Source organism: Sarcophilus harrisii, chromosome 2 (genome assembly GCF_902635505.1).
Source record: "Sarcophilus harrisii chromosome 2, mSarHar1.11, whole genome shotgun sequence".
In the NCBI taxonomy this organism is placed as follows: Eukaryota; Metazoa; Chordata; class Mammalia; order Dasyuromorphia; family Dasyuridae; genus Sarcophilus; species Sarcophilus harrisii.
In genome coordinates, this window is record NC_045427.1 from 355,034,089 (window position 1) to 355,059,001 (window position 24,913).

Below are 24,913 nucleotides of genomic sequence, written 5' to 3' on the forward strand. Positions count from 1 at the left end.
GTCAGAAATAATTGTATTTTGCTTTGGTAATTGTTTGTTTAGAACTTATTCTTCTTTGTTAAACCTTTCAAATAACAGATTTTAAAACCTAATACTCTCAGAACTGTAGCAAAATGAGCTTGTTTCTGAATACAAATAACTAAATTTTTATCTAATTATTTTAGGGACAGTTCAAGTAGTAAAGTTAAATTTTGTTCTTTGAACATTGTTGTTCTTAGGAAAACAGATTATTAATTACATTTAAAACTCATGATAATATTTTAGATATTTAAATTAATTCTTCTATTTTTAAATAGATTACATCCATAAATAAATGCTTTAACTTTTCTGTGTAATAAACACTTTATCAGAATGTTTTTTATGAATAAAATAAAATATATGGAATTACAAAGATAACCAATTATATTGAAGTAGTTATTAAGTTATTAAAAAAAAAAACAAATTGATGGATCTCAGTTTAAAAGACTCTGCTTTAAACATACTCAAAAGCCTAGGTGTTGAGAGGCAGTTAAATTCCATGGTGAAAGCTCAGACCAGTGATTTAGGAACATCTGAAATTGTGATGTGTTTTAGACTTTTACTTGTGTTTACTTTCTTGGGCAATTCGCTTAATTTCTCTTTGCCTCATTTTGTTCATCTGTAAACTGGGTATCAGAAGATATATTTCACATGGAGATGATGTATCTCTCTTGTTGAATTTAAAATGCTATGGAAGTGTCAGTTATTTTTAAGTCCCTTGGATTTTCTTTCTACTTCTCCTTGGAATTTAAAAAAGGGGGTATTGTATTTAAGCACATGGTGATATATAAGGCCTTACTTACCGGAGTTATATACCTTTCTGAATGGAGAGAATAATAGTTGTGAAGATAGAAGGACAAGATGATGAATTGGTTATGTGGAGTGAGTGTGAGAAGTCAGGAATCATGCCCAACTTTTCAAGCCTAGGGAATTTCAACTGGGGATGGGAGTGTCCTTGATAGTAATGGAGAAGCTTGCTTAGAACAAAATGCTCAATGTGCATGTAGACTCATTGATTTGACATTTCTTTAAGTGATGCTGTTTCCTACCCATCCTGTATATCTTATTTGTGCTTTCACAAGTTTTGCCCAAGTGAATCTATTCGGTACTCTCTGAATGTTGCTCATGTCCTCATGACATTGTGAAGGTAGCGTTGTAGCCCATGGGTGCTGTCTATTGGTTAGCCCTCACTTTCACCAAATGTCTTCCTATGTTTTTCGGTTATAGATAAATCTCTTACATATAGCTTGTTCTTCTTTTGAAATGTTAAATTCATCATTGGAGTACTAACATTGTCTTTTTTTTTTTTTTTTTTTTTTTTTCTTTTTAAGAATTTACTGAGATTTTAAATTTTTCTTGTATTACCATCTTTCAGCTATTACTCCTTAAGTCCCCAATATACCTGCTCTTTATAACAAATAAGTGTAATCACATATATGTATTTGATTTCTTCCCCTAAGCCTCTCACCCCTTCACCAAGAAGTAAGAAGCATGCTTCATTATTAGTTATTATGGATCTTTGCATTGATGGTAGCTATTGAGCCTTCAAAAATTTTTTCCTTTACATTTTTGGTTGATATGTAAGTTGTTTTTTGGATTCTGTTCCCTTCACTTTGCTTCAATTCATAAAATTCTTTCAAGGTTTTTCTGAATTCCTTTTTCTCATTTCTTATGGTTCAACAATATTCCTATACTATAGTTTAGCCATTTCCCAATGAATGGGCATGTATTTTGTATTCACTTGCTACAAAAAAAGTGTTGCTATAATTATATTTTTATGTATAGATCCTTTCCCTTTGATCTTTATCTCTTTAATGTATATGTCTAGTAGTGGTATAGCTGAGTTAAAGGTATGCACAGTTTATTGATTGAATACAGCTCTATTTTGCTGTCCAGAATGGTGGACCAATTCACAGCTTTATCAGTCATGCATTAGTGTGTCTGTCCTTAGTCCCTCCAAAAATTATCATTTTCTTGTCATCTTTGTCAATTTGATGGGTGGAACTTGAGAGGTACTTTAATTTTCATCTTCAAAATTGGAATTATTTGAAACATTTTTTTCATATGGTTGTTTATAGCTTTAGTTTCTTCACTTGAAAGCTGTATTCATATGCTTTGGTCATTTTTCTTGGGATGACTCTGGTATCTTTTTAGTTATTTTTAGTGTTTTTCTGGGGCATCTAGACTTATCCTATACCTTTCCTATTGCTGTCTTTCCCAGAAGTCTATACCTAGATTTGAGATCTATATAAACTATGAGATCAAGTTTTGGTCAAGGTCAATACTGTGTACTTATTGATGATTAAATTTATTACCATATCTATTTTTTTTCCACCTTCTCTCTCTCTCTCTCTCTCTTTTTATTTATTTTAAATAACTTTTTATTGACAGAACCTATGCCAGGGTAATTTTTTACAACATTATCCCTTGCACTCGGTTCTGTTGCGATTTTTCCCCTCTCTCCCTCCACCCCCTCCCCCAGATGGCAAGCAGTCCTATACATGTTAAATAGGTTACAGTAGATCTTGCATACAATATATGTGTGTAGAACCGAATAGTTCTCTTGTTACTCAGGGAGAAATGGATTAAGAAGGTATAAATAACCCGGGAAGAAAAACAAAAATGCAAGCAGTTTACATTCATTTCCTAGTGTTCTTTCTTTGGGTATCCATCCTGGATCAATTGAAACTAAGTCAGATCTTCTCTTTGTTTTTAAGAAATCCACTTCCATCAGAATACATCCTCATACAGTATCGTTGTTGAGGTATATAATGATCTCTAGGTTCTGCTCATTTCACTCAGCATCAGTTCATGTAAGTCTTGCCAATCCTCTCTGTATTCATCCTGCTTTACCATATCTATCTACTTTTATTTTGTTTCTGCATGTTGGGATTTTTAAAAAAATCATACTTCTTATTGCAATAGAAGTATGATTATAGCCAGTACATGCTATATAAAACATAGGAGTCTTCAGGGCTGCCAACCTTACAGTAAAGGTTGAGTAGTAGTATATTTCTCCTACATCAAAGAAATATCTTACAATAAGAATGTAAAAATTATTTTTTTTTCTGTATTTTTATGTCTTAAAAGCTGCATTTGTGGAAAAATGCAGTTTGTAAAGACTTCATTATGATGTTTGTGGAAACTGATTATATATTTATTTTTATTTAATATTCATTGAATTCACAAAAATGTCCAGCCTTAGCTTTTATGACCTGTTTTGAGACAATAAGCATAGTCAAAAAAGAATTGGACCTGGGGTGGGGAGGTGTCATTTTTTTAAAAAATACTTTTTATTTAATTAAATATTTCCAAATTACACATAAGATTTTTTTTTAACAGTTATGTTTTAAATTTTTGGCTCTTCCCCTTCTCACCCCTCCTCTTTGAGAAGCCAGTTTTATATCGATTATACATGTGAAGTCATGCAAAACATTCCATAGTAACCATTTCGCAGAAGAAAACAAACAAGAAAACAGTAAAAAATAAAGTGGGAGGAAAAAGCATACTTTACTTTATTCAAAATTCATAAACTTTCTCTCTAGAGGTAGATGGCATCTTTTGTCATGGGTTCTTTAGAATTATCTTAAATCGTTACCTTCGTACAATATTTCTGTACTGTATATAGTGTTCTTCTGGTTTTGCTCATTTCACATTGCATCATTTCATATAAGTCTTCCCAGGATTTTCTGAAACCATGCTGCTTATCATTTTTTGTTACATCATAGTGTTTACCACAGTGTGTTCAACGATTTACCAAGAGAAGATGTTCATCCTCTTAGTGTCCAATTCGTTGCCACCACAAAAAGAGTTTAAATATTTTTGTACACATAGATTTTTTTCCCCCTTTTCTTTGATGTCTTTGGGATACAGACCTGTATTGTTCAATCAGAGGATATGAACAGTTTTATAATTTTTTGGCCATAGTTCCAAATTGTTTTCCAAAGTGATTGGATTAATTTACAATTCCACAAGCTGTGTATTAATGTCGCCACATCTTCTGCAGCATTAGTCATTTTCCTTTTCTGTCATTTTAGCCAGTCTGATGGTGTGAGGTGATATCTCAGATATCTTGTTTCAATTTGTATTGCTCTAATTGTAATTTAGAGCATTTTTTTTTTTCCACATGGTTCTTGATAACTTTGATTTCTTCTTCTGCTAACTGGCACAATTCCCCTGTATAAGGACTTTTTCAGAGAAACTTGCTATAAAATTTTTCTCTCAATTTCTTCTTTCCCTTCTAATTTTGGCAATATTAGTCTTTGTTCAAAAGCTTTTAAATTTCCTTTTCTTTTCCATAATAATATATATTAATATATGAATTTTTTAGATTGTTCACATGGGTGTATATGTAATAGTTTGGGGGGAAAAAATGCATTTTTCATCTTTTTTCCCCTGTATGGATAGTTAGACCAAGCTTTTTAAAGTGATTAGGGATCTCATTTAGGAGGTTCTGCAGTATTTTGGGACTTGTTGCAAAATGATATTATCATATATATTATTGCTCTATGGAAGACCTCATGTTCTCATTGATTGCTGCCATTTTTTTTTTTCACTTTCAGGGTCCCTCACTTTCATTTCCAACTATCTTTGGAATTTCTGAATGAGCCTTCTACTCATGCTGCCTCTAGATTTAGAGTCCTTCAGGTTGCATGTATACCCTGTCTTGCTAGGAGCCTGCTGTTTTATTCGCAGTTCTGAGATAGTAAGTATGGCATATATATTGCCTTTAAGGGAAGGAAAGTTTGTATGATCAGTTTGCCAACTGTAGGCAGCTAAGTGGTACAATGAGGTCAGGAAGACCTCATTTAAAATTCATTTTCATTAACCTTCCTAGCTGTGTGACCCTGGGCAAGTCACTTAAACCCAAATGCCTCAGCAAAAAAAAAAAAAAATTCTATTTCAGGCACTTTCTAGTTGTATGATCCTGAACAAATTACCTAACCTAACCTGAAGTCTACCTCGGTTTCCTCAATTGTAAAATGGGGATAACAGCACCTACTTCCTGGGATTGTTGTAAAGCTCAAACAAGATAATAATTGTAAAGTGCTTAGCACATTGTAGGTGTTTAATAAATGCTTGTTCTCTCCCTTTTATTTTTTAGTAACAGGTCAAGAATCACCTGAAACAAAATACTGATTCTTCAAACACTGGGGCTCAGAATGGTATTAAGAACATTGTTGAGCAGCAATTGTAATGCCAGAGAAACTGAGGCCGGAGAGAGATTAGAGAGTTTTCAATTTTTTATTAATTGGAGAGTATAATTGACTGGACAGGACTCTCGTCTCAAATTATCCAGTCAGACAGAGATAAAGATATACTGGGACCAAGGAATCCATATTGGTCCCAGGGCTGGAGGAGACTGTCATCTCAAAGAATCCAGCGTCTAGCATACAGCCTCCAGCAATGAATAGGAGAAGCCCAACTTCTTAAATACCTTTTAGAAACAAAGAAGGGGTAAGAAGCGAGGGAAAACTTCTGTCAGGATGGGGGGAGACCATAAATCCTAAAAACCCAGAAACAGGATGTCTGAATACACAGAGATAAAGATATCAGTGAGGTCTTGAGGACAGAAAGAGTCAGGAGGTCTACTCTCTTGTTTATCTTGCTAACAATGTATAATCTTTCAGTAAATGGTTCCCAATCTTAATGGACCAGATGGGGGGTTACAACTAAGAGAAATAGTTAGGGAGACTGAGATAAGGGAAACTCGTAGAACAGTTCAAAAGAGACTGTGGCATAACACAATGACTACATTTTCTTTGGTTAAAGGGATCATTTGTTCAGTACAGCATCATTAACTTTATATTCACATTGATCAATATCCATATTGATTATAAACCTAATCTCCAATTAATGCTGTTCTTGGGAGAGTATCAATTGGTCATTCAGTTGGGGTCTTTGAGGGGACATTAACATGCTTCACATAAAACTTAGGTCAGCTCATGACTTCGAAGACCAAATGACTTCCATTTCCTCACCAGCATGCTTTCATGTTGACAGTGACTCCACTTGTTGGCCACAGCTTCCAATTAATACCCATAAATTCCACTTCAATAAGCACCCTTGCCAGTCACATTCATTTCAAGCTTGGCTTAGCCCAAGACTTCCCAAACTATTATTTCCACCTTCACTACTATCTCCACCCTCTTCACACCTTATTATAGCTTCCTTTTATGTGTTGTATTCTATTAGAATGTAAGCTTCTTGAGGGTGAAACTCTTTTTAGTTTTATTTCCAGGGTAACATATCCAACACATAGTAAGCTCTGAATAAATGCTTTATCTAGTCTTATTTTTTTTAACTAAAAAAAACTATGTTAAGAGAATCAGATTCTATAGAATTCTTATAATATTTCACTGATTTTTTAACACCCACTCCTCTTAAGTTCACTTTTGTTCTCTGAAGACCTGCTAAACGCATTGCCGTTATTCAGGAATGAATGTAAATGAAAATTGTATTTGTTCTGTCCCACAGGACTCTTTTATTGACTAGTTTTCTTGCTCACAGCTTAGCCTACTAGGAGAATGCTGCCACAATTCATTTGTGTTTTCTTTTCTCATAATGGAAAGAATCACCAGTAAATGAAGCAAAACAATTTTTGACAAGAACTAAGCCTGTTGGGCTAAGGGAAGGGGGGCAAATCACTGGGGCTAGGACTAATGACCCCAACCCCTAACAATATTATTCTCTTTTCATGAAAAATTGAGGGATGAGATCTTGTATTATTTCCATTTAATGATGAAAGCCTCTTGCTCACTATATAATAGAGGACCCCTCTTAGGTTAAATAGTTCTTAAATGGATGAAAGATAATATGGTCCTCTGTCATCTATTTAGGGGTTAATACAAAAGCACTTGTTTCTTAAAAGGATAATGAATGGTTTCTTCAGGGAGTTTATGGCTACAGAAGCATGATGGTGATTTAAGCTGGCTACCTGGTCATTATGTACAGTGACCTCCAAGGTTATGGAACACATAGGATTATTGGAGTCCAAGAAGAAAGACTTCAGGATAGCTCATTTTAAATCTATAACACATTTTAGTCCCAGTTCAGAAAAGGCTAATAATTAAAAGCAATTCTGCTATAATTTGATGAATTTCTAAAGATCACCATTCTGTGCAGAATCATAAAATAAAAACCATAGAGTCTAGATGGGAAATGGGGTTAAGGGCACAATGCTCAAAAACTTCATTAGTGACACATAAAAGAAAAGATAGGAGTCTAATTTTTAAAAATTGTAGCACAAAGAAACTGGAAATTGAGTCAATACCCATCAGTTGGGGAATGGCTGAATTAACTTAAGATATATGAATGTAATGGAATATTATTATTCTATAAGAAATGATAAAAAAAGGCTGATTTCAGAAAAGTTTGGAAAGACATACATGAACTGATACTGAATAAAGTGAGCAGAACCAAGAAAATATTATACATAGTAATAACAAGATTATGTGATGATCAATCATGATAAACTTGACTTTACTCAATAATGCAATGATTCAAAGCAATTTTGCATCCTGAGAGAACCTCAGATACTAAATGTGGATCAAAGCATAGTATTTTTACTTTTTGTTTTTTTTTCTTTCTCATGGTTTTTTCCCCCGTTGTCTGGTTTTTCTTACACAACATGACATATATGGACATTTAAATAAAAAAGAATTGTATATATTTAATCTGTATCAGATTACTTGCTGTATTGAGGAAATGCAGAGAAGGAGAGGCAGGATAAAAATTTGGAACACAAATTCTAGAAAAATGATTGTTGAAAACCATATATGTATTTGGAAATTAAAAAATAAAAATTTTAATTCATCCATAAAAAAAAAAAAAGGATAGCACAGTGTTGGGTATGTTAAATGGTTAAGAAATACAGAACTGCTACAATAAATAGTGATTGTGCCCTTGACCTTGAGCTATAGGATCAAGTTAGGTAGGCTGAAACTCCCCTAAGAGGAGGGACAGTGTTTGAAGGACTGATTGTGGTGCCAGCTAGCCTTTCCCTATCCACAGCTCCTCCTGCTCCTTAAGATATACAGGAAATATGGTACTTTATCTTGACAAAGACCAGAAGTTTACTTGTGGGGGAGAGAGGTTCTAGCTTGCGAATTACTGTAATATGTTAAAATTTTCTGCATTCTCAGAAGACATCATGCAAAAGCATATTTGAAATTTGTGTTATGCTCAAAATGTTAACAAATATATCAGTCGCTTTGGATAGATTTGTATTTTTGAAACATTTTATAACAGAACTGATTGTAATTCAATTAATCTGTCAACAAATTTTTTTTTGAAATGCTTTCCATTCATTGAGCATACAAAGTAAGGCAAAAGTACATTCCTTGTCTTTTGGAGCTCACATTCTAATAGAAGATAATAGATAAATAATTGTACTTGCAAGGTATATACAGTTCAAATGGAAGGTAGTCTAGGGGAATGCCCAGGCAGTTACGGTGAGGCTGAGGGGGTGAATTTAAGCTGAGCCTTAAAAAGGAATCCAAGAAGGTAGCAGTGAGAAGGAAAGGGAAGATTATTCAAAGCTTGGCCTACTGAGTAATAATAGCCAGAGGGTGATGTTCTTGGATTACTGAGTAAAGTGTAAGAAGTCTGGGAAGTTATGTCATACTAAAAAATTTTATATTTGATCCTGGAAAATGCCTTTAGTAGCTAACTGGGAGATGGACTGGAGAAAAGTTAGACTTGCGGTGGGGAGGCTAGTTAGAAGGCTAGTTAAAAAGCCATTACAATAGTGCAGTTGTTTGATGCGGGGCCTATGCCAGGCTGGCAGTCAGGTGAATGCAGAATAGGGGACTTATATAAGAGATACTATGAAGGAAGAATATCACCTTGACAAGAAATTGAGAATGCGAAATGTGTGTAAGAGGCACTACAGTTGCAAACCTGGGTAATTAGGAGGATGGTAGTACAATAAAAAATTCTGGAAAAGGGAGCGATAATTTGTAAATAGGGTCCATTAAATTATCCAGAAGTGAATTATGAGGCCTCCCAAGAAGTTCAACAGGTCTTTGACCTTCCTTTTGGGACTCCTGAGAAGCAAATGTAGATAGTTTATTATGTATATTTAGTTTGCAGGCAGCAACACTTTATGGCAGTGAGAAAGTGGAAAGTACCATGGCTTCTTGATTGATTGTCAGGAAGCAGCCATGGTTGGGCCCTAGATGAAAGTGTGATAACCCTCTCCAGATAGAATCTCTGGAAATAGCTAGGCCCATTCTGAGTCTTAATTGCTGTTTTGATGGGGTGCCCTAGGCTTTGCTTCAAGGATGAAGAGTTTGGGATCTGTTATCCTATAAAGTCTGGCCATCTAAAGTTATTGAAGATCAGAGATGAGTAGTGGGGTGTTGAGGGGTAGGGCATTAGTAAAGAGGAGTAGATGGGATTTTATGTGCTAGACACTTTACTGTTTTACAAATATTTCATAGGAGAGCTTGGGAGTCTTGAGTAACATCTACACTTCCACACAAACTGGGGGTGGGGCAGCGAAGAGATGAAAGATACTGTTTTTGAATCAAGTATCAATGGAAATAGAGCTGCCCTCTGGTGGACTGATATGGGACTTGATTGTGGACCCTTAGGGCAGGGAAGATAGAAAAAAAATGTTAGGAACTTGGCAGGAATCTTCTGAAATCCCAGGGGTCTTTCTTGCTGATTGTTTTTAATCTCCTTGTTAGTGGCTTTTACCTGTTTTTGCTTTCCCCCCCCCCCCCCCCAGACTGCTTTTCCCTGAGGTCTAGAGTAGAGGTGCTTCTGAATATGTTTTCATTAGAGGAAATCTGAATCCTCAGGCTCTGCGTGATTGACTATATCAGACATGGAACCACTATTTTGACATCAGGCCTCTATTTTTTCAGCTGTAAAATGAGGGATTGCATATATGGCCTCTGCAATCTTTTTCAGCTCTAAATCTTTTTATACTTGATCTTCTAAATGAGGATGATGATTATTCTCATTTATTTATTAACTGAAATAAAGTTAAAATGAGTAACAATTTATCAAAGTGAGTAAATTATTCTAGTCAACATTAGTTTTCTTCCTATTGGCAAAATTTCTTCACTGATAAAAATTAGCAAGATTTCTTGCAATGTTAGAGAAAGATCTTTAAAAAAAAAAGCTATATTTAGTTAAAATCTTATTTGTGATTATTAATTGCCATAGCAATCCTATCTTTGGTAAATAGTGAAAAGGAAAATGGAATTGAATCATATGTGGAAGAATTTACATTGAATAATCTGTAGGATTTTTAAAAAATTATTAATAAGAAAAAGGACCCAGCAGCTAACTAATAACTAAAGAAATTTGGAAAGTTTTAGGTAGTTGTGTTTCTTTAAAGACCACAAAACCTATTCTTTAAAAAAAAAAATGGTCAAGAAAATACTTAAAAAACAAAACAAAATAGTTGTTTGTCCTATAATCCTGGACACTTGATGTCCCTTCACGCTTTTTCTAAGACTCTAAAATTGCAGATATTCATTGGCAGAGAGAATTTCCTTATTGGGTATTCCTTATGCCAGTGAAATTACAAGTATAGAGGCCCCCCCACAAAAAAAAAAAAGAAGAAAGAAAAATGTTTTTGATTAGTTTAATTTGATTTGCTTAAAATAGGAAGTATATATAACCAATCAATATTTGTTTTAGATTCTTTTAGAATTGTTGTTTTTCCTATATATAATGTTCATCCCTGTAAATGTGACATTGAAAAACTTTGCCTGAGAGGACAAATAAAGATGTATGATACACACCATATCATGTAACTGATTTAGGATGAAAAATGTTATAAATTATTCTAGTATCAGATAAGTTTTCTTTTTACTGTAGAAAATTTAATTTACTTCCTTTTGTTTTGACTACTTAATAAGTCACAGCATCATTATTTTCTAATTATAGAGATAGATTTAACTTTGCTTATTCAAATTATATTTGAAAAAGAATGTACAGAATGGGAAAATATGCTTAAATTTTAATCAGCTTTATATTGTTTAAAAATATGAATTGTTATTCCTACTTAGTATACATTTTTCTAGTTTTATTTAACTTTCATTTAATAAAAACTGATTTGGCATCTTTTTAAAAAATGATTTACTATTAATGGCCTGCTTAATTGGCATTAAAGAATTTCATTTCTGTTCTTATGAGTATCATGACAGGTTTAATACTTGCTTTTCTTCCTGGAGTTAAATGCTAAAAATGTTTTTGAAATTTAGAAATTTATTGTAATACTTGTTTGATTGCCTTCCTGCGATCACTTACTGCCTCTCAGGTGTGAAAAATCCTGAAAAAAATTAATGAGAAAAGAAGTTTTTATATTAAGTAGAATATTTACTGCTTGGAATACTGAGAAAAAAATTAGTCCTCTGACTTGAATTCAAAATCTGGCTTTGTCGCTTACTATCTATTTGATTTTTGGGCTAGTTATTTCATATTTTTCACCTGTAAAATGACTATTGGAGATAAAACATTAAAAATAGCATATCTTGTTCTTATAGATTATTCATATGTTTCAATTCTATTTTTGTCTTTGTTTTTTAAGAATTAAACTAGATTCCAGGTCAAAACCATATTTATCAAATTATTTATATGCAGTAGATATTAGAATAATAGTCATTTAGATTTGGATTTAATAAGATCAATACTTAAATACATTTAGGAATAGCCCTATTATCAAATAATCATGGATAATTATAAATTTCTTCCCACTAGGTGTATTTGATGCAGTAAATTAAATAATTATTGTGTTTTTACAGTTTATAAAAAATTTAATGTCTTATTAGGAAAAAGCAAGTATAGGCCAATGGTAGTTTGATTGTTGTGTGTGTGTGTATATATAGAGAAGGGTGATATATTGAAAGTCTGGAAAAGTGGGAAGGAACAGGCTGTGAAGAGTTATCAATGATAGAAAGATTAGTTTGGTTTTTTTATCCTAGAGATTATAGGGAATTTCTGGCACTTATTGAGTGGAGAGGTGACATAGTCAGATTGGGCTTTTGTGTAGAATGTGGCTTAGAGAGAGAAAACACTGTAAGCAGAAAGGCCCCAAATACGAGGCTTTTGTTATAGGTTAAGAGGGAGGGTAGGCAGTGTTTTATCTGGGATGGGAATTGGGCGAGTAGAGAGAAGATTTATTTGAGAAATGTTGTAGTAGTAAAAATAATTGTTGATCATTGATTGGATATATAGGATGAATGAATGTAAAGAATTGAGGATAACACTGAAATTGTGGTAAAGAAGAAATCAACAAGACAGGGTTCTGAAGAGGGGAAAAAAATGACCTGATTTTTTTTTTTTTAAACATGCATGGATAATTTTCAACATTCACCCTTGCATAACCTTGTGTTCCAAATTTTTTCTCTTTTCCCCTCACCCCATCTCCTAGATGGCAAGTAATTCAATATGTTAAACATGTGCTGTTCTTCTATTCATAGTTCCACAACTATTGTGCTGTACAAGGAATATATGATCAAAAAAGAAAAAAAAAAACGAGAAAGAAAACAAAATTCAAGCAAACAACAACAAAAGTGAAAATAATAAGTTGTGATCCACACTCAATTCCCACAGTGAATTTTTCTGGATGCAGATGGCTCTCTTCATCATAAGATTATTGGAACTGGCCTGAATCATCTCATTGTTGAGAAGAGCCATATCCATTAGAATTGCTGATTTTTTTTTTTTTTTTTTTTTTTTTTAAGGGAAGAAAGTAGAATCAGCAAGCCATAAGTAAGTGAGTTTGACTTCAATTCTCAGCAAAAGATAGAACATATTATTAAAGGGATTTTTAGTGAATGTCTGGAAAAGGAAGGTAGTAATTATATAAATCAGCATGACTTTATCAAGAACCAATTATCTCATGTTAATCTCATTGCTTTTTTTGAGAAGATGACCAGACTTGGTGATCAAGCAATGCTTTAGGTAGTTTACCTAGATCTTATTAAAGCATTGGACAAAATCACTTTTTGTTGTTGTTGTTAAAAATATAGAGAGATTTCAGCAAGAGAGTAAGTGGATTGAGAACTAAATGAATCCCTGGACCTTAAGAGTAAGGATTGAGACCTAAGGAGGAGGACAGTAATGGAGTCTTTCAGGGATCTGTTGTAGATCCCGTTTAAAAAAAAAAAAAAAAAAAGATTTTAAGTGATTTATCAGATTTGCAGATGACACAAAGCAGAGAAGGGATAGCTACCAAGGTTGATGCCTGTCAGAATATAGAAAGATTTTGATTGCCTAAAAGGTTGTTAAATGTTAAATAACATTCTTAGCTTACTGGCTGTACTGCCTGACCCTAAGTTAAGTCATTTGGGGACAATTTAATAAGCTGGAATTTAATAGGATCAAGAGTAACATCTTCACTGAGGTTAAAAAAAAAAATGAAATAACTTCAGTAGTACAAGATGAGACAGGAATTATGGCTAGAGAATAGCAAATGAGTTATGAGTCAATAGTTATTTGGCAGCTGAAACAAGAACAAGAAAACTCATGTAAGCTTAGCCTGCATTGGGAACTTGTAGTCTTAATGTCTTTTGCCTTTGCCAGATCATATCTTTCTGCTATATTGTTTTCAGATCTGTGTGCCACAATGATGTGTCTAGATTAACTGGTGAGTTAAAAGGTCAATCAGAATGATTGGGGGGAGGGGCAGGACAGAAGAGTAAGTTAATATATCCATTTATTATAAGTGCTTACTATGTGCTAAGCAGTGTGTACTAAGTATTAGAATACAAAGACAAAAGTAAAATTATGTATAATATAAAAATTAAATATATAATCTATACATAATTATGTACAATAACAAATTATATGAATATAATTTATATAAAATTGATTACAGAGCTTGTTTGAGGAGTGAATATATTAGCATCTGTGGAAAACTGGAAATGATTATTACGGAGAGCAGAATCTCACCAGGCATGAAATGATGGCATTTGGAAGAATAATTAGATTTTTGTACCCATTGCAATTAAGTAGAACTAATAGGAACAATGGGTACAAAATGTAACAAGGCAGATTGATAGAAACTTTCCTAAAAATAAAAGGGATCTAAAATGTTGAATGCCTTGCCTCAGGAGATAGTGAGATCTTTCTCTCACAAAAACATTTCTTTAAATAAATGTGTGCTATAGTGAATATTCTTGTTTAGATGAAAGTTGAACTAAATGTCTTCTGAGACACGTAGATTCTCAAAATAATTAAATGTTTTTGTCATAGTGAAAATGATATTATTGGTTACATGTAAAAAAATTGTTAGCATTTGTTATTTTTTTAAATTTTGAGGTCCAGATTCTTTCCTTCTCTTGTGTCTTATACTCTCACTTGAGAAGGCAAGAAAAATTTTTTTTAATTAAAGCTTTTTATTTTTAAAAACATGTGCGTGGACAATTCTTCAACATTAGCCCTTGCAAAATCTTGTGTTCCAATTCTCCCCCCTTCCCCCAAGTTCTCTCCTAGATGGCAAGAATTTGAAGTTCATGGTTTTAAAAGCAAATGTTTGTTTTACATCTAACTGGGAAAATATATGTATGTATATATATATATATATATTTTAAAGATGCTTTGATCTTCATTCAGAGTTTGTCACTTCTCTCCATGGCGGTGAATAACATTTTTCATCATGAATTTTTTGGAATTGACTTGGGTAAGAGTATTGTGTCAGAATTAGGATTTAAATCCATGTTACAGTTGATCATTATACATTATTAGTATTACTGTGTACGATATAACCCTGTTTTGCTCACTTCACTTTTCATCAGTTCATGTAAGGTTTTTCTGAAACCCCCATGCTCATCATTTCTTATGGCACAACAGTATATCATCACAATCTTGTACTGCCTTTTCCCAGTGAATAGATATTCCCTATATTTACAATTCTTTGTAATTACAAAAAGAGCTTGTTATAAATATTTTTGTACATATAGGTTCTTTTCCCTTTTCTTTGACCTCTTTGGGAGACAGTATTGTTTTGAAATAAGAGCACTGGAGCCTGAACCAGAAAACTTAGGTTCTAGTTCTGACTTTTATACTCTTGGTTTGAACTTGAATAAATTACATATCTTCTCTGGGCTTTAAAGTTTCTCCTTTAAAATTGGGAGGTGAGAGTAAATGATCTCTTACCTTTTCTCTTCATTCCTACATTCTGAAATATGATATGCAGTTCAGTTATGCTAAATGGTCCCTCTGGATTTTAAACAGAATTTTACTATTGACATTTTTTCAACTTGATAATGAAGCATGCCTGACATAAAATCATTAAGCAAGAAGTACTTAGGAGGCAAAGTTTTATGTAAAATTATTAAAGTAGAAACATTGTTCTCAATAAAAGAATTCATAGATGGATTTCCAACAGAATTTGGCCATAAGATTTCCAGATTGTATAATCAAGTTTGCTTCTTTGAAATGGAAAAACTTGAGTTTGAAAGGAATTTAGACTTTAAGATTTTTATTTATTTAAAAAAAACAAAACTCCTCACCAATCAGGATGAGATGTCTACCTAATTTAATGAAAAGTCTTACTTAAAGGATGTAGAATATTTTTATCTTCAAGTTTATTAGGGAAACCCAGGACTAGCTTAGCCAGATCTTATAATCATGATGATCTATTTTAGTACATAGAAAATAATATGTAATAATAACAAATTGTGATTAACATATCTATTTACATTTCTATGTGAAAACCTATAAAAGGGGGAAGAAGTGTGGAAAGAAGACAGGCTCTGAAATAAATGAAAGTAATTTTTATTATGTGCCTAGTATTTGTGAAGCACTGTGCTACAGGCTGAGGATACAAGTACAAAAATGTAATCATCCTAGTTGTCAAATAGTTTATATTCTAATAGAGGAGATAGCACAAATGGGAAAGTGGTAAAAAGGAAAGGATAAAACCTTTTTTGTTTGGGAAGTTGGAGGGGCTGTTGAATGAAGCTGTGCCATGGGATTTGACATGATCTATCTAATATTAATAGAAATATTGATTGTAGATCTGATTGCATAGAAAGAGATAAAGAGGAATGAGACTAGGATAGAAGAAATATCAGCAGGGCAAGAAATTGGAGGGAGAGGAATATGAAATATGGCTGGAGCCAACTTAATAGCATGGGCCATGTAATTTTGTGCTCCTACAATCTAGACAGCTATAGCCCTAGAAGTACAACTACACAAGTGAATGGAGGTCTGGTAATGAAAACAAAACAAAAAAACAAAGATTTGTGTCAGTCTTCTTCACGCCTCTCCTCTCCCCTTCCTGTCCCATATCATCCCATCCTGACCTTCCATAACAAGAATGTTCCATTGTTACACCTTCACGACAGGAAAATGTGAGGAAGGCCTGTAGTATGTTAGTATGTTAGGTAGACATTCTGTGGCAACCTTTTGGGGGAACATGGACAAACATCACAAAAGTAGTAAGTGTCAGAATTGGGACTTAAACCCATGTTATCTGACCCTAGGAAAATGAAAACCAAGCCATACCCAAGACCTGGAATTAATGTAGTATTGTCCCAGAAGACAGGGCAGCTAGGTGATGCAGTGGATAAAATGCTGCATCTGAAGTCATCTTTGTGAGTTCAAATCTGGCTTCAGACATTTCCTGGCTGTGTGACCCTGGGGTGAGTCACGTTACCCTATTTGTCTCAGTTTCCTCATCAGTAAAATGAACTGGAGAAGGAAATGGCAAACCACTCCAGTATCTTTGCCAAGAAAATTCCATAAATAGACACAGTTGGACATGACTGTAACAATTGAATCAGTACTAGAAAACAGTACTTTAAACAACAGAAATCTTTGGTTTTCACTGCTTTTGCAAAGCAGTATCAGTGGCTAGTATTCATACATTCATTCACTTAAAACATACACACACTTAGCATATTAACTTTCCATGCTTTCTCCTCCTGAATGATGTTTATTTTTCCATAAGCTCTTCTTAGAGAAACTACTAAGTCAGCTCTTTTTTTGAGTATTGTGAATTTATTAACATGTACCATTCAATCCATCTGTTATTTCTTGCTTGATATGTCATGTTCCTACCTGCTTTCTTAGGATGCTGTTTTTCAAACTCTTTTTTTTCTAAGTTCAAGACTTTTTTCCTTTGAAGTGGATTTCCTATGAAGCTTAACAGATAGTTTTACAAGGACAGAAGAATGTACATTTTGGTATAGCAGCATTACATTCGTGGAAGATTACTGCAAGAGCTTGATGTCTAAAAGTATCATTAATTATATTTTAGTCAAGCATTTAGCAGATAAATAAGTAGCATAACAAGTTTATTTACATACACGTACATACACGAATCTGTTAGGCGCACAGTAAAGCTTATTTTAATTTTTATAGTTCAAGACATATTGAATTAATAGTTTCTATTTAGAAATGTGACATTAACCAGAACAATTCTGTGATTTACTACTGTTGCCATTATGGTTGTGATTTCTTGGAGGAGTAGACAGGGTGTTTATTGTCTTCTCCCTTTTCACAGTGGTAATAAATAAGTTATTATTATTATTATTATTTTTAACAAACAAATCAGGATAATTTAGATCTTAAGTAAAACAGACTAGACATTGTTATAAAAGTGAGCAATGCCATTAGAGTAGAGTTGCCCAGGACTCTTGACAATAAGAATTCATTTCCATGAATAACTGTCAATTAAATCGGCAATGCTAACTCCTTTTTGTCTCTGTACCTCTAAAGAGATAGTGCTGAAGGAAGCATTAGAAGATTTGTTACAGTTTTGTAAAAGTTTTTCCTACCTCTTTTTGTCTTTTTCATATTGGGGTATTTGCTGTTGACTTACAAGAGGGGAAAAAAAGTGATCTTTTCACTCATTTATTTAATAATTAGGATATAACCTTGTATGTGATTGACCATTTATCCTAAGGGAACTATATTAGAGAATGTGAGGGAGCCTGTCTAGATCTCTATTTGAATATGGATAATAAGGGGGGGAAATGAGGAAAATGGCTGTGTTAAGACTAGAGGGAAAACCAGAATATTCCATTGGGATCTCTTGATATCATCTGGAAAATTTCAAATTAATAAGTGAATGAAAATTAATTGACTGTGTTAAAGAATCCCAATAACATTGAAATTTTAGTTTGACTATTACCTTCATAGGAAAATAGTAAAGGATTTTTTTTTTTTGTTTTGTTTTTTGAAGAGAGTATTCTTTCATGTTGCTCATTTGGCAATTTGGTGTTTGGTATAGAAAACTGGCTTTTTCCTTCGAAATTCTGACCACCACTAAATAAAATTAATATTTCCACATACATAGTATAATAGAATAAGAGGATCATGTATTAAAGTAAATTTCTATTATGTGTGACTGTTTTTTTTTTTTTTTTTTTTTTAACTAAGAAATTCGACATATAATTTTTCATAGGTGGCTTGTATGTCTGATTCCTTCTGTTTTTCCTTGGGTTCTCTCTATGCCTTAAAAATGTTTACATTTGTTTTTGGTCTTTATTTTTACATTGTCATACACTGTCATGCTGGCCATGTCATCATGTTACTTTTAATCCCTTTTTGATATTATAAATCACTAGTGATTTATTTATACATTCATCTTGAACCTTTAAAACATGTAGATTGTTAGAAGTAAAATGTAAAAATTTACAATTTATTAAGTGGAAATAATTTTTTAAATATCCTTATACTCCAAAATCATAAGTTGAAAAATTTTAAAGGTTAAAGACAAGTTTTTGTTGTTAAAAGTTTTATAAAATTACTACAGATTATTAAAGGAACTAATATTTTGAGGGGAATATTGTTAAAGAAGCTTGGAGGAATAACTGATAGAGTTTTATAATTTTTCAAAAGTTTATCAACCTAAAATAATAGGCTTAATTGAATAAAGTGAAATTTAATAGGAATAAATGTTGTGTATTTGGGTTAAAAAAAAATCCGTTTTTACAGTTCATACAATAGAGAACAAAGCTAAATAATAATTCCTGTGAAAAGAACATGATTTGAAATGGCAATCCTAGAAGTGGCTAAGTCAAACATCGAGGCTACATTCCAGCTTAGTATTTAAGATCAGAAAGGCATAGTTCCATTGTATGTATATATGTAGGCCATATTTGGAGTGATCTCTAAAACTAGTATTTTTATATTAATATTAAAAGTAGAAATAGATTTTTAGCCTTAATGACTGAAGTGCTAGCTTTTTCTTTTGCTGGCGTAGTAAACTGTCTTCAGTATGGAGTGGTTTGAAAGTTCCATTTTGGTAGATGATTTCAGACTGGTTAAGCCCTTAAGGATTTTTATTATAATAAAGACTTAGGCAGAAAGGAATGAAAGAAATAAGTTCTTATTAAGTTAAGCCTACTATGTGCGAGCTATTGTGCTAAGCTCTTTACAAATATTTCTCACAGCAACTCTGGATCTTAGATATTATTAACCTCATTTTACAATTGAGGAAACTGAAGCAAACAGGTTAATAGAGTTGCACCAGAGTCACACTGCTAGTGATTCTAAGCCCATCTCTACCTGCTTCACCATATAATTGTTTCTAACCAGGGGATTCAGACTGTGTTGTACAAATCTAAACTACTGTGACTATCTTTAAGCCATGAATGTTTAGACTCCAAAGGCACTGCAGATATTCAGCATATTTCAAAGAATAGTGTGTGACAATAGTTATGGAAGTTTGAAATGAGATGGATGTGAGTGACTATAAAGGATGATGAAATATGTGGAATAGCAGTATAAAGAATCATTGCTTTTATGGGCAAAAGATATAAATTGAAGGGGAATATATATAGATGGGAAACCTGGCAGTGGGAGGTATGTGTGATGTATTCAGAGGGAGTTTCTTCCCCCCAAATACTAGCTGTCATTTTCTTATAGCAAGGTCAAATGTGACCTACTTCTATAATATACTTTAATTTACTTAGTTTTTTTTTAAGCTTTCTTCTATAATTGTCTTTCTTTTATTTTTATTTTTTTTCATTGATTCATTTTAGTATGGTTCTGTTTAAAAGAAAAGCTTTAAAGTTTGTTTTCTCTAGGACAAAACACTACCTACTTGGTGTTTCAGTAACCTTAGAACACTTTTTTTTTTTTTTTTTTTTTTTGAGGTTAGAATACTATACTAAGAGCTGAATACTGATTTTCAGATGTTGGATATTTAAATTATTTTGGGAAATAATCATTCTAAGACCCTAAAACAAATTATCATAATAATTAAGCTTTGAAAAATTTAATTGAGTCAAATCTTTCATAAGATTTCTTGGCTATAATATTTGTTATTCATCTGTTAATGAGAATATTTTTTATTATTTTTCATAGTTAATTACCACAAACATGCATTTGAACACAATCTTCTGAAAAGAATGTACTGGAGAGCATGCTTTAATTTAAGAATGCTAGCGTTTATAATCTTAACACCATGAAGTTTTAAGCATTTATATACTTCTGTTTTAATATGAGTATTCTTTTCACTGCAGGTTGGGAATCCCCGGGTTGAACTTACACTTTCAGAACTCCAGGATATGGCTGCTCGGCAGCAGCAGCAAATTGAAAACCAGCAGCAGATGTTGGTTGCCAAGGTATGTTTTGAGATGAAAATAGGAAAAAAAGATTTTAGGCCCTTTGATAACTTATTGGTATGAAGAATGTGAATGATTGTGCTCAACATATATAGTCAGTATAAGGTCACTTTACCTTCTGCCATCTGACATAGTAGGGTTTCTGAGGTCTGCATCTGACCATTAGAACTGATAGCTATTTTTCGTAGCATTTTGTAACTTTATTTTCACCTCTGAAATGATTTTTTTTTTCTCCTTTGTCACAATCATGAGATTCAGAACAAGAAACTGTCTTAAAGGGTGTTTGTGCATTGTGCAGTTGAAAACTAACAAAATGGATGATGAAAAGCACAAGAGGTTGTCTGACTGGTACAGAGCTAAGAAGGGGGGAAAGGAGGAATTGACGTCTATCTTTAATAAAGCCAAAAAACTGAAAAAAGAAAAAGATAAAGCCCAGGCTAGAGAAGTTACTTGTTAGGAACATTTTATTATATGATTTTGTAACATTCTGAAAGCATTTTGAAGGTTTGTTCGTAATCAAATTATTGCCTCAGTCTGAAGAGTATTTTTAAAGAGAAATATATTTGTCCTTTGGTGATTTTTTAAAATCTACTGAACTCTTTACTTCTGTATAAATAATAATATAAATTTAATATAAACCTATCGCTTTGGAGATACTTATTTTTTTTAATTTTTTTTAAAATTATCCTAGATTTTTAGAATTGAAAAATTTGGCAAATTAAACATGAATATTCTGAGGCATTTGGGGTTAAGTGATTTGCCCCAGGGTCACACAGATAGAAAATGTTAAATGTCTGAGTCCAGATTTGAACTCATGTCCTCCTGACTTCAGGGCTACTCTAGTCTAGTCTAGCTGCCCCAAATGTTAGTTTTTTTTAAAATATGTAAAACCATTGATTTTTTTTCATAACCCATCTTCAAATTGGTAAATTTTGTGTACTTGGAGACTGAATTTTTAATGTTAATAGTATCCTGAAATAAATTTTGATATTATAGAAAAGTTTCTATTGTTGGTGATTTCTTGTTTTGATTGTCATTTATGTATATGTTTTATACTTGTATTATGCCCTTATAAAAATGTAAAGCAATTTTAAGCTGTGTTTGTTAACTTCTTCTGGAACTCATCTGGAACAAATGATACATTCTTGTTTCTTTAGTAGTTCTTAGCAAATTAGAAGTTATTTTGTAGTCAATCTTATCTTTTTCAAGTCAAAAAATCTTCAGCTTCTTCATTTCCTTTGGGAAATTGAGCAATGTTTTGGGAACTATTTTGCAACAGCAGGAAACATGTTACTAAAAGCAGGAAATTAATGTTGGAGGAATCTTAACAGATGTGTTAGAATGAATGTAGATGAAATTGTTTTAGTAAATTATATGAATATGAGTTGGAATTGACTATATTTAAAATAACATTTTCCCTAGGTTTTTTTTAAAGTTCCTCACAGAAATTATTATTGTATGTTCATTGTTTTTTCATAAGTCAGTTTATACTAATTAAATCCTTAAAATTGTTCCTTTCCTATACCTAAATAAATAATTCAGTTTTCCTGTACTCTTAACACAGCTTCAGTAATGCTCTTGGCATTTCTTTCATGTATATGGTTGACCCTGTAATTAATTATTTTAGTTGTTGCATAAATAATAATTTAACTTAAGAAAACATATCAAAATTACACTTTTTTTCTATTTTCCCTATATCAGGAGCAACGTTTGCATTTTCTAAAGCAACAAGAACGTCGCCAGCAGCAGTCTATTTCTGAAAATGAAAAGCTTCAGAAACTTAAAGAAAGAGTTGAGGCCCAGGAGAATAAACTGAAGAAAATCCGTGCTATGAGAGGTCAAGTGGACTATAGCAAAATCATGAATGGCAATCTGTGTAAGTATGATGTTTTCTAATTCAGAGACACCAGGGATTAGGCATTTTCTTTTTTCTTTTCATTTACTTATATCTAAAGTAAAGTTAGTTTTATGAGACAATTTTCATAACTGGATTTTTTTTTCCTTTTTCTTTTTAATGAGACTAGTGATTGGGCATTAGCTAACATACCATGATAGAGTGGATTTACATTCCGAGTGTACATTTGTTAACTTTCTGATCTTGGAAATATCACATCTGGGTCTTAGTCTTTTTATTGATTAAAAAAGGGGGTTGGACTAGGATATTTCTAAGGTCCCTTTCAGCTAAAAATACTATCCTAAGATCTTTTCAACTTCTAACATTCATTAAATTTATTCTTAGGTTCCATTCTTTTGGGCTATCTCATAAGACAAAATGTCAATACTTAATAAGATGTTTTAATTACATTAGTAACTAGAAACCTTTTGGTTAAGTAATCCAAGGCTTTCTTTGTGAACAGTATCACAATGAAACTCTTGGTAAAATCTTCAGGTTTCACTAGTCACAGGTAAAATATTATCAAACTCTCTTTGAAAATTCAATTCTTACTGAGAAATGATCCAATCATTCTGGACAGCAATTTGAACTGTGCTGAAAGGGCTATAAAACTGTGCATATTACTGGGTCTATATCCAAGGAAATCATGAAGGAGGGAAAAGGACCCACATGCACAAAAATGTTTGTAGCATCTCTTTGTGGCAACAAAGAATTGGAAAATGAATTGATGCTCATCAGTTGGGAAAATGGCTGAACAAGTTGTGGTATATGAAAATAATGGAATATTATTGTTCTATAAAAAATGATGAACAAGCTTATTTTGGAAAGGCCTACAAAGATTTACATGAACTGAGGAAAATACATAGAACCAAGAATACATTGTATACAATGACAGCAAGAATGTGTGATGGCCAACTATGAAAGACTTGGTTTTCCTCAGTGATTCAGTAAGCCAAAGCAAAATGCTATCTGTATCCACAAAAAGAACTAAGGGGACTGAATGTAAATCAATACATGCTATGTTCACTTCTTTTGTCTGTTTTTTTGTGTGTGTGTGGTTTTTTTTTTTTTCTTTAATATATCTTCTGCAGTTTTTCCCTTTTGCTCTGATTTTTCTTTCCCAATATGATTCATAAAGCATTGTGTATTAAAAATAAATTTACTGGGAAAAAATACAAAATAAATAAATAAAATGATTTTACACATTAAAGAATTATGATTCAAAAATTTACCAATAATCATATCTGCAAGGTTTATTTTTCTGTACACAAAAATTATAGCTTATCCTGACTAATTGACAGAATTTAATTGATAGAATCCAAATGTTTGTTTCTATCTCCTTATTTATTTTATTTAAAAATTTCACTTTAGCTATTTTTGTTCAGCTATTTTGAAGGAAAAAGCAAGATAAAAATTGAGCATTTCTTCCTTCTCTTTGTTGTAATTTGTCACATACTCCTTCAAATAAAGGTTCTATTGTTACACAGAAAAAAAGAAAAGAAAATTTGATACTCATGACAAATTTCCTAATAAAACACATTACCTGAAAACAATGTCTTTTTTGAATTACCTTTTGTACTTTTTAGTACCTCTTGGTACTAACATGAAGCAATTTTGTTTTTCCATATTGACAGTGTAATGGATAGAAAACCCATTTCAAAGCTAGGAAGGCGTGTTTTAAATCCCTTCTCTAATATTGTTGCTGTGTGATCTTGGCAAATTACTTCCCCAATACAAAATGCAGTTAGATTAGTATAACACTGTAGATTCCTCTGAGTTATAGAAAAGGTGCTGGTCACCTGCCTCCAGAGTGGAACTTCATTGCCCAGGAGTTCCTAATACAAATAAAATAGCAGGTTCTTTGGCTTTCTTTTCTTCACTTTGCATTTTTTAATACAGATTTTCCCAAGTTTCTCTATTTCATATTCCTCATGCCTTATGGTACCCTAATATTCTATTATATTAATGGTTTAATATAACCATTCCTTAGTATTGAACTCAGTGCCTCCTGGCTCTAGGAGTGTTTTATATCCATTGTGCTATTTAGTTGCCCCCACTGGGCCAATTCATAGTTTCCTCCACGGTGAATAAATATGCTTGCTTTGCACAGCTTCTCCAACAATGCAGTTTCCCCAGCTTTACTAGCTTAATGGGTGTAAGATGATACTTGAAAATTTTAATTTGTATTTCTAGAATCATAAGGAATTTAGGATGGTAATTAATAGTTGTATTGTTTTCAAAACTGTTTTGTGTCTTGGGACTCCTTTAGTATTGGGCAAAATGATTCAGTCTTATGGGTCATTTCCTTATAAATAAGTCAGACTCAATCAGGCATAGTCAATGCAGAGATTTTTCTTCTAAATCTCTTCTATTCCTTCATCTATCTCATCTTAATCTAACTGCCTTTTGTGCAGAAATACTTTAAATTTTGTATAATCAGTACCCCATGCCCGATTGT

The 24,913-nt window shown here is 32.6% G+C and overlaps 1 protein-coding gene and 1 non-coding gene across 6 annotated transcripts in view; both read left to right on the forward strand.

The window, feature by feature from the left end:
* PPP1R13B (protein phosphatase 1 regulatory subunit 13B) overlaps window positions 1-24,913 on the forward strand; it is a 120,081-nt gene that overhangs the window by 70,917 nt on the left and 24,251 nt on the right. For 4 of the 5 annotated variants that reach the window (XM_031953156.1, XM_031953158.1, XM_031953155.1 and 1 more), the window contains exons 5-6: window positions 20,460-20,561; window positions 22,263-22,437. In XM_031953156.1, the coding sequence (XP_031809016.1) occupies window positions 20,460-20,561; window positions 22,263-22,437 (277 nt within the window). Of the gene's footprint in view, window positions 1-15,848; window positions 16,425-20,459; window positions 20,562-22,262; window positions 22,438-24,913 lie in introns of those variants that run through there. The other variant, XM_031953159.1, reaches the window with a different exon arrangement.
* LOC111718823 lies at window positions 2,898-3,044 on the forward strand. Its single transcript, XR_002769252.1, has one exon. It is a non-coding gene; the product is annotated as a small nucleolar RNA U109 (small nucleolar RNA).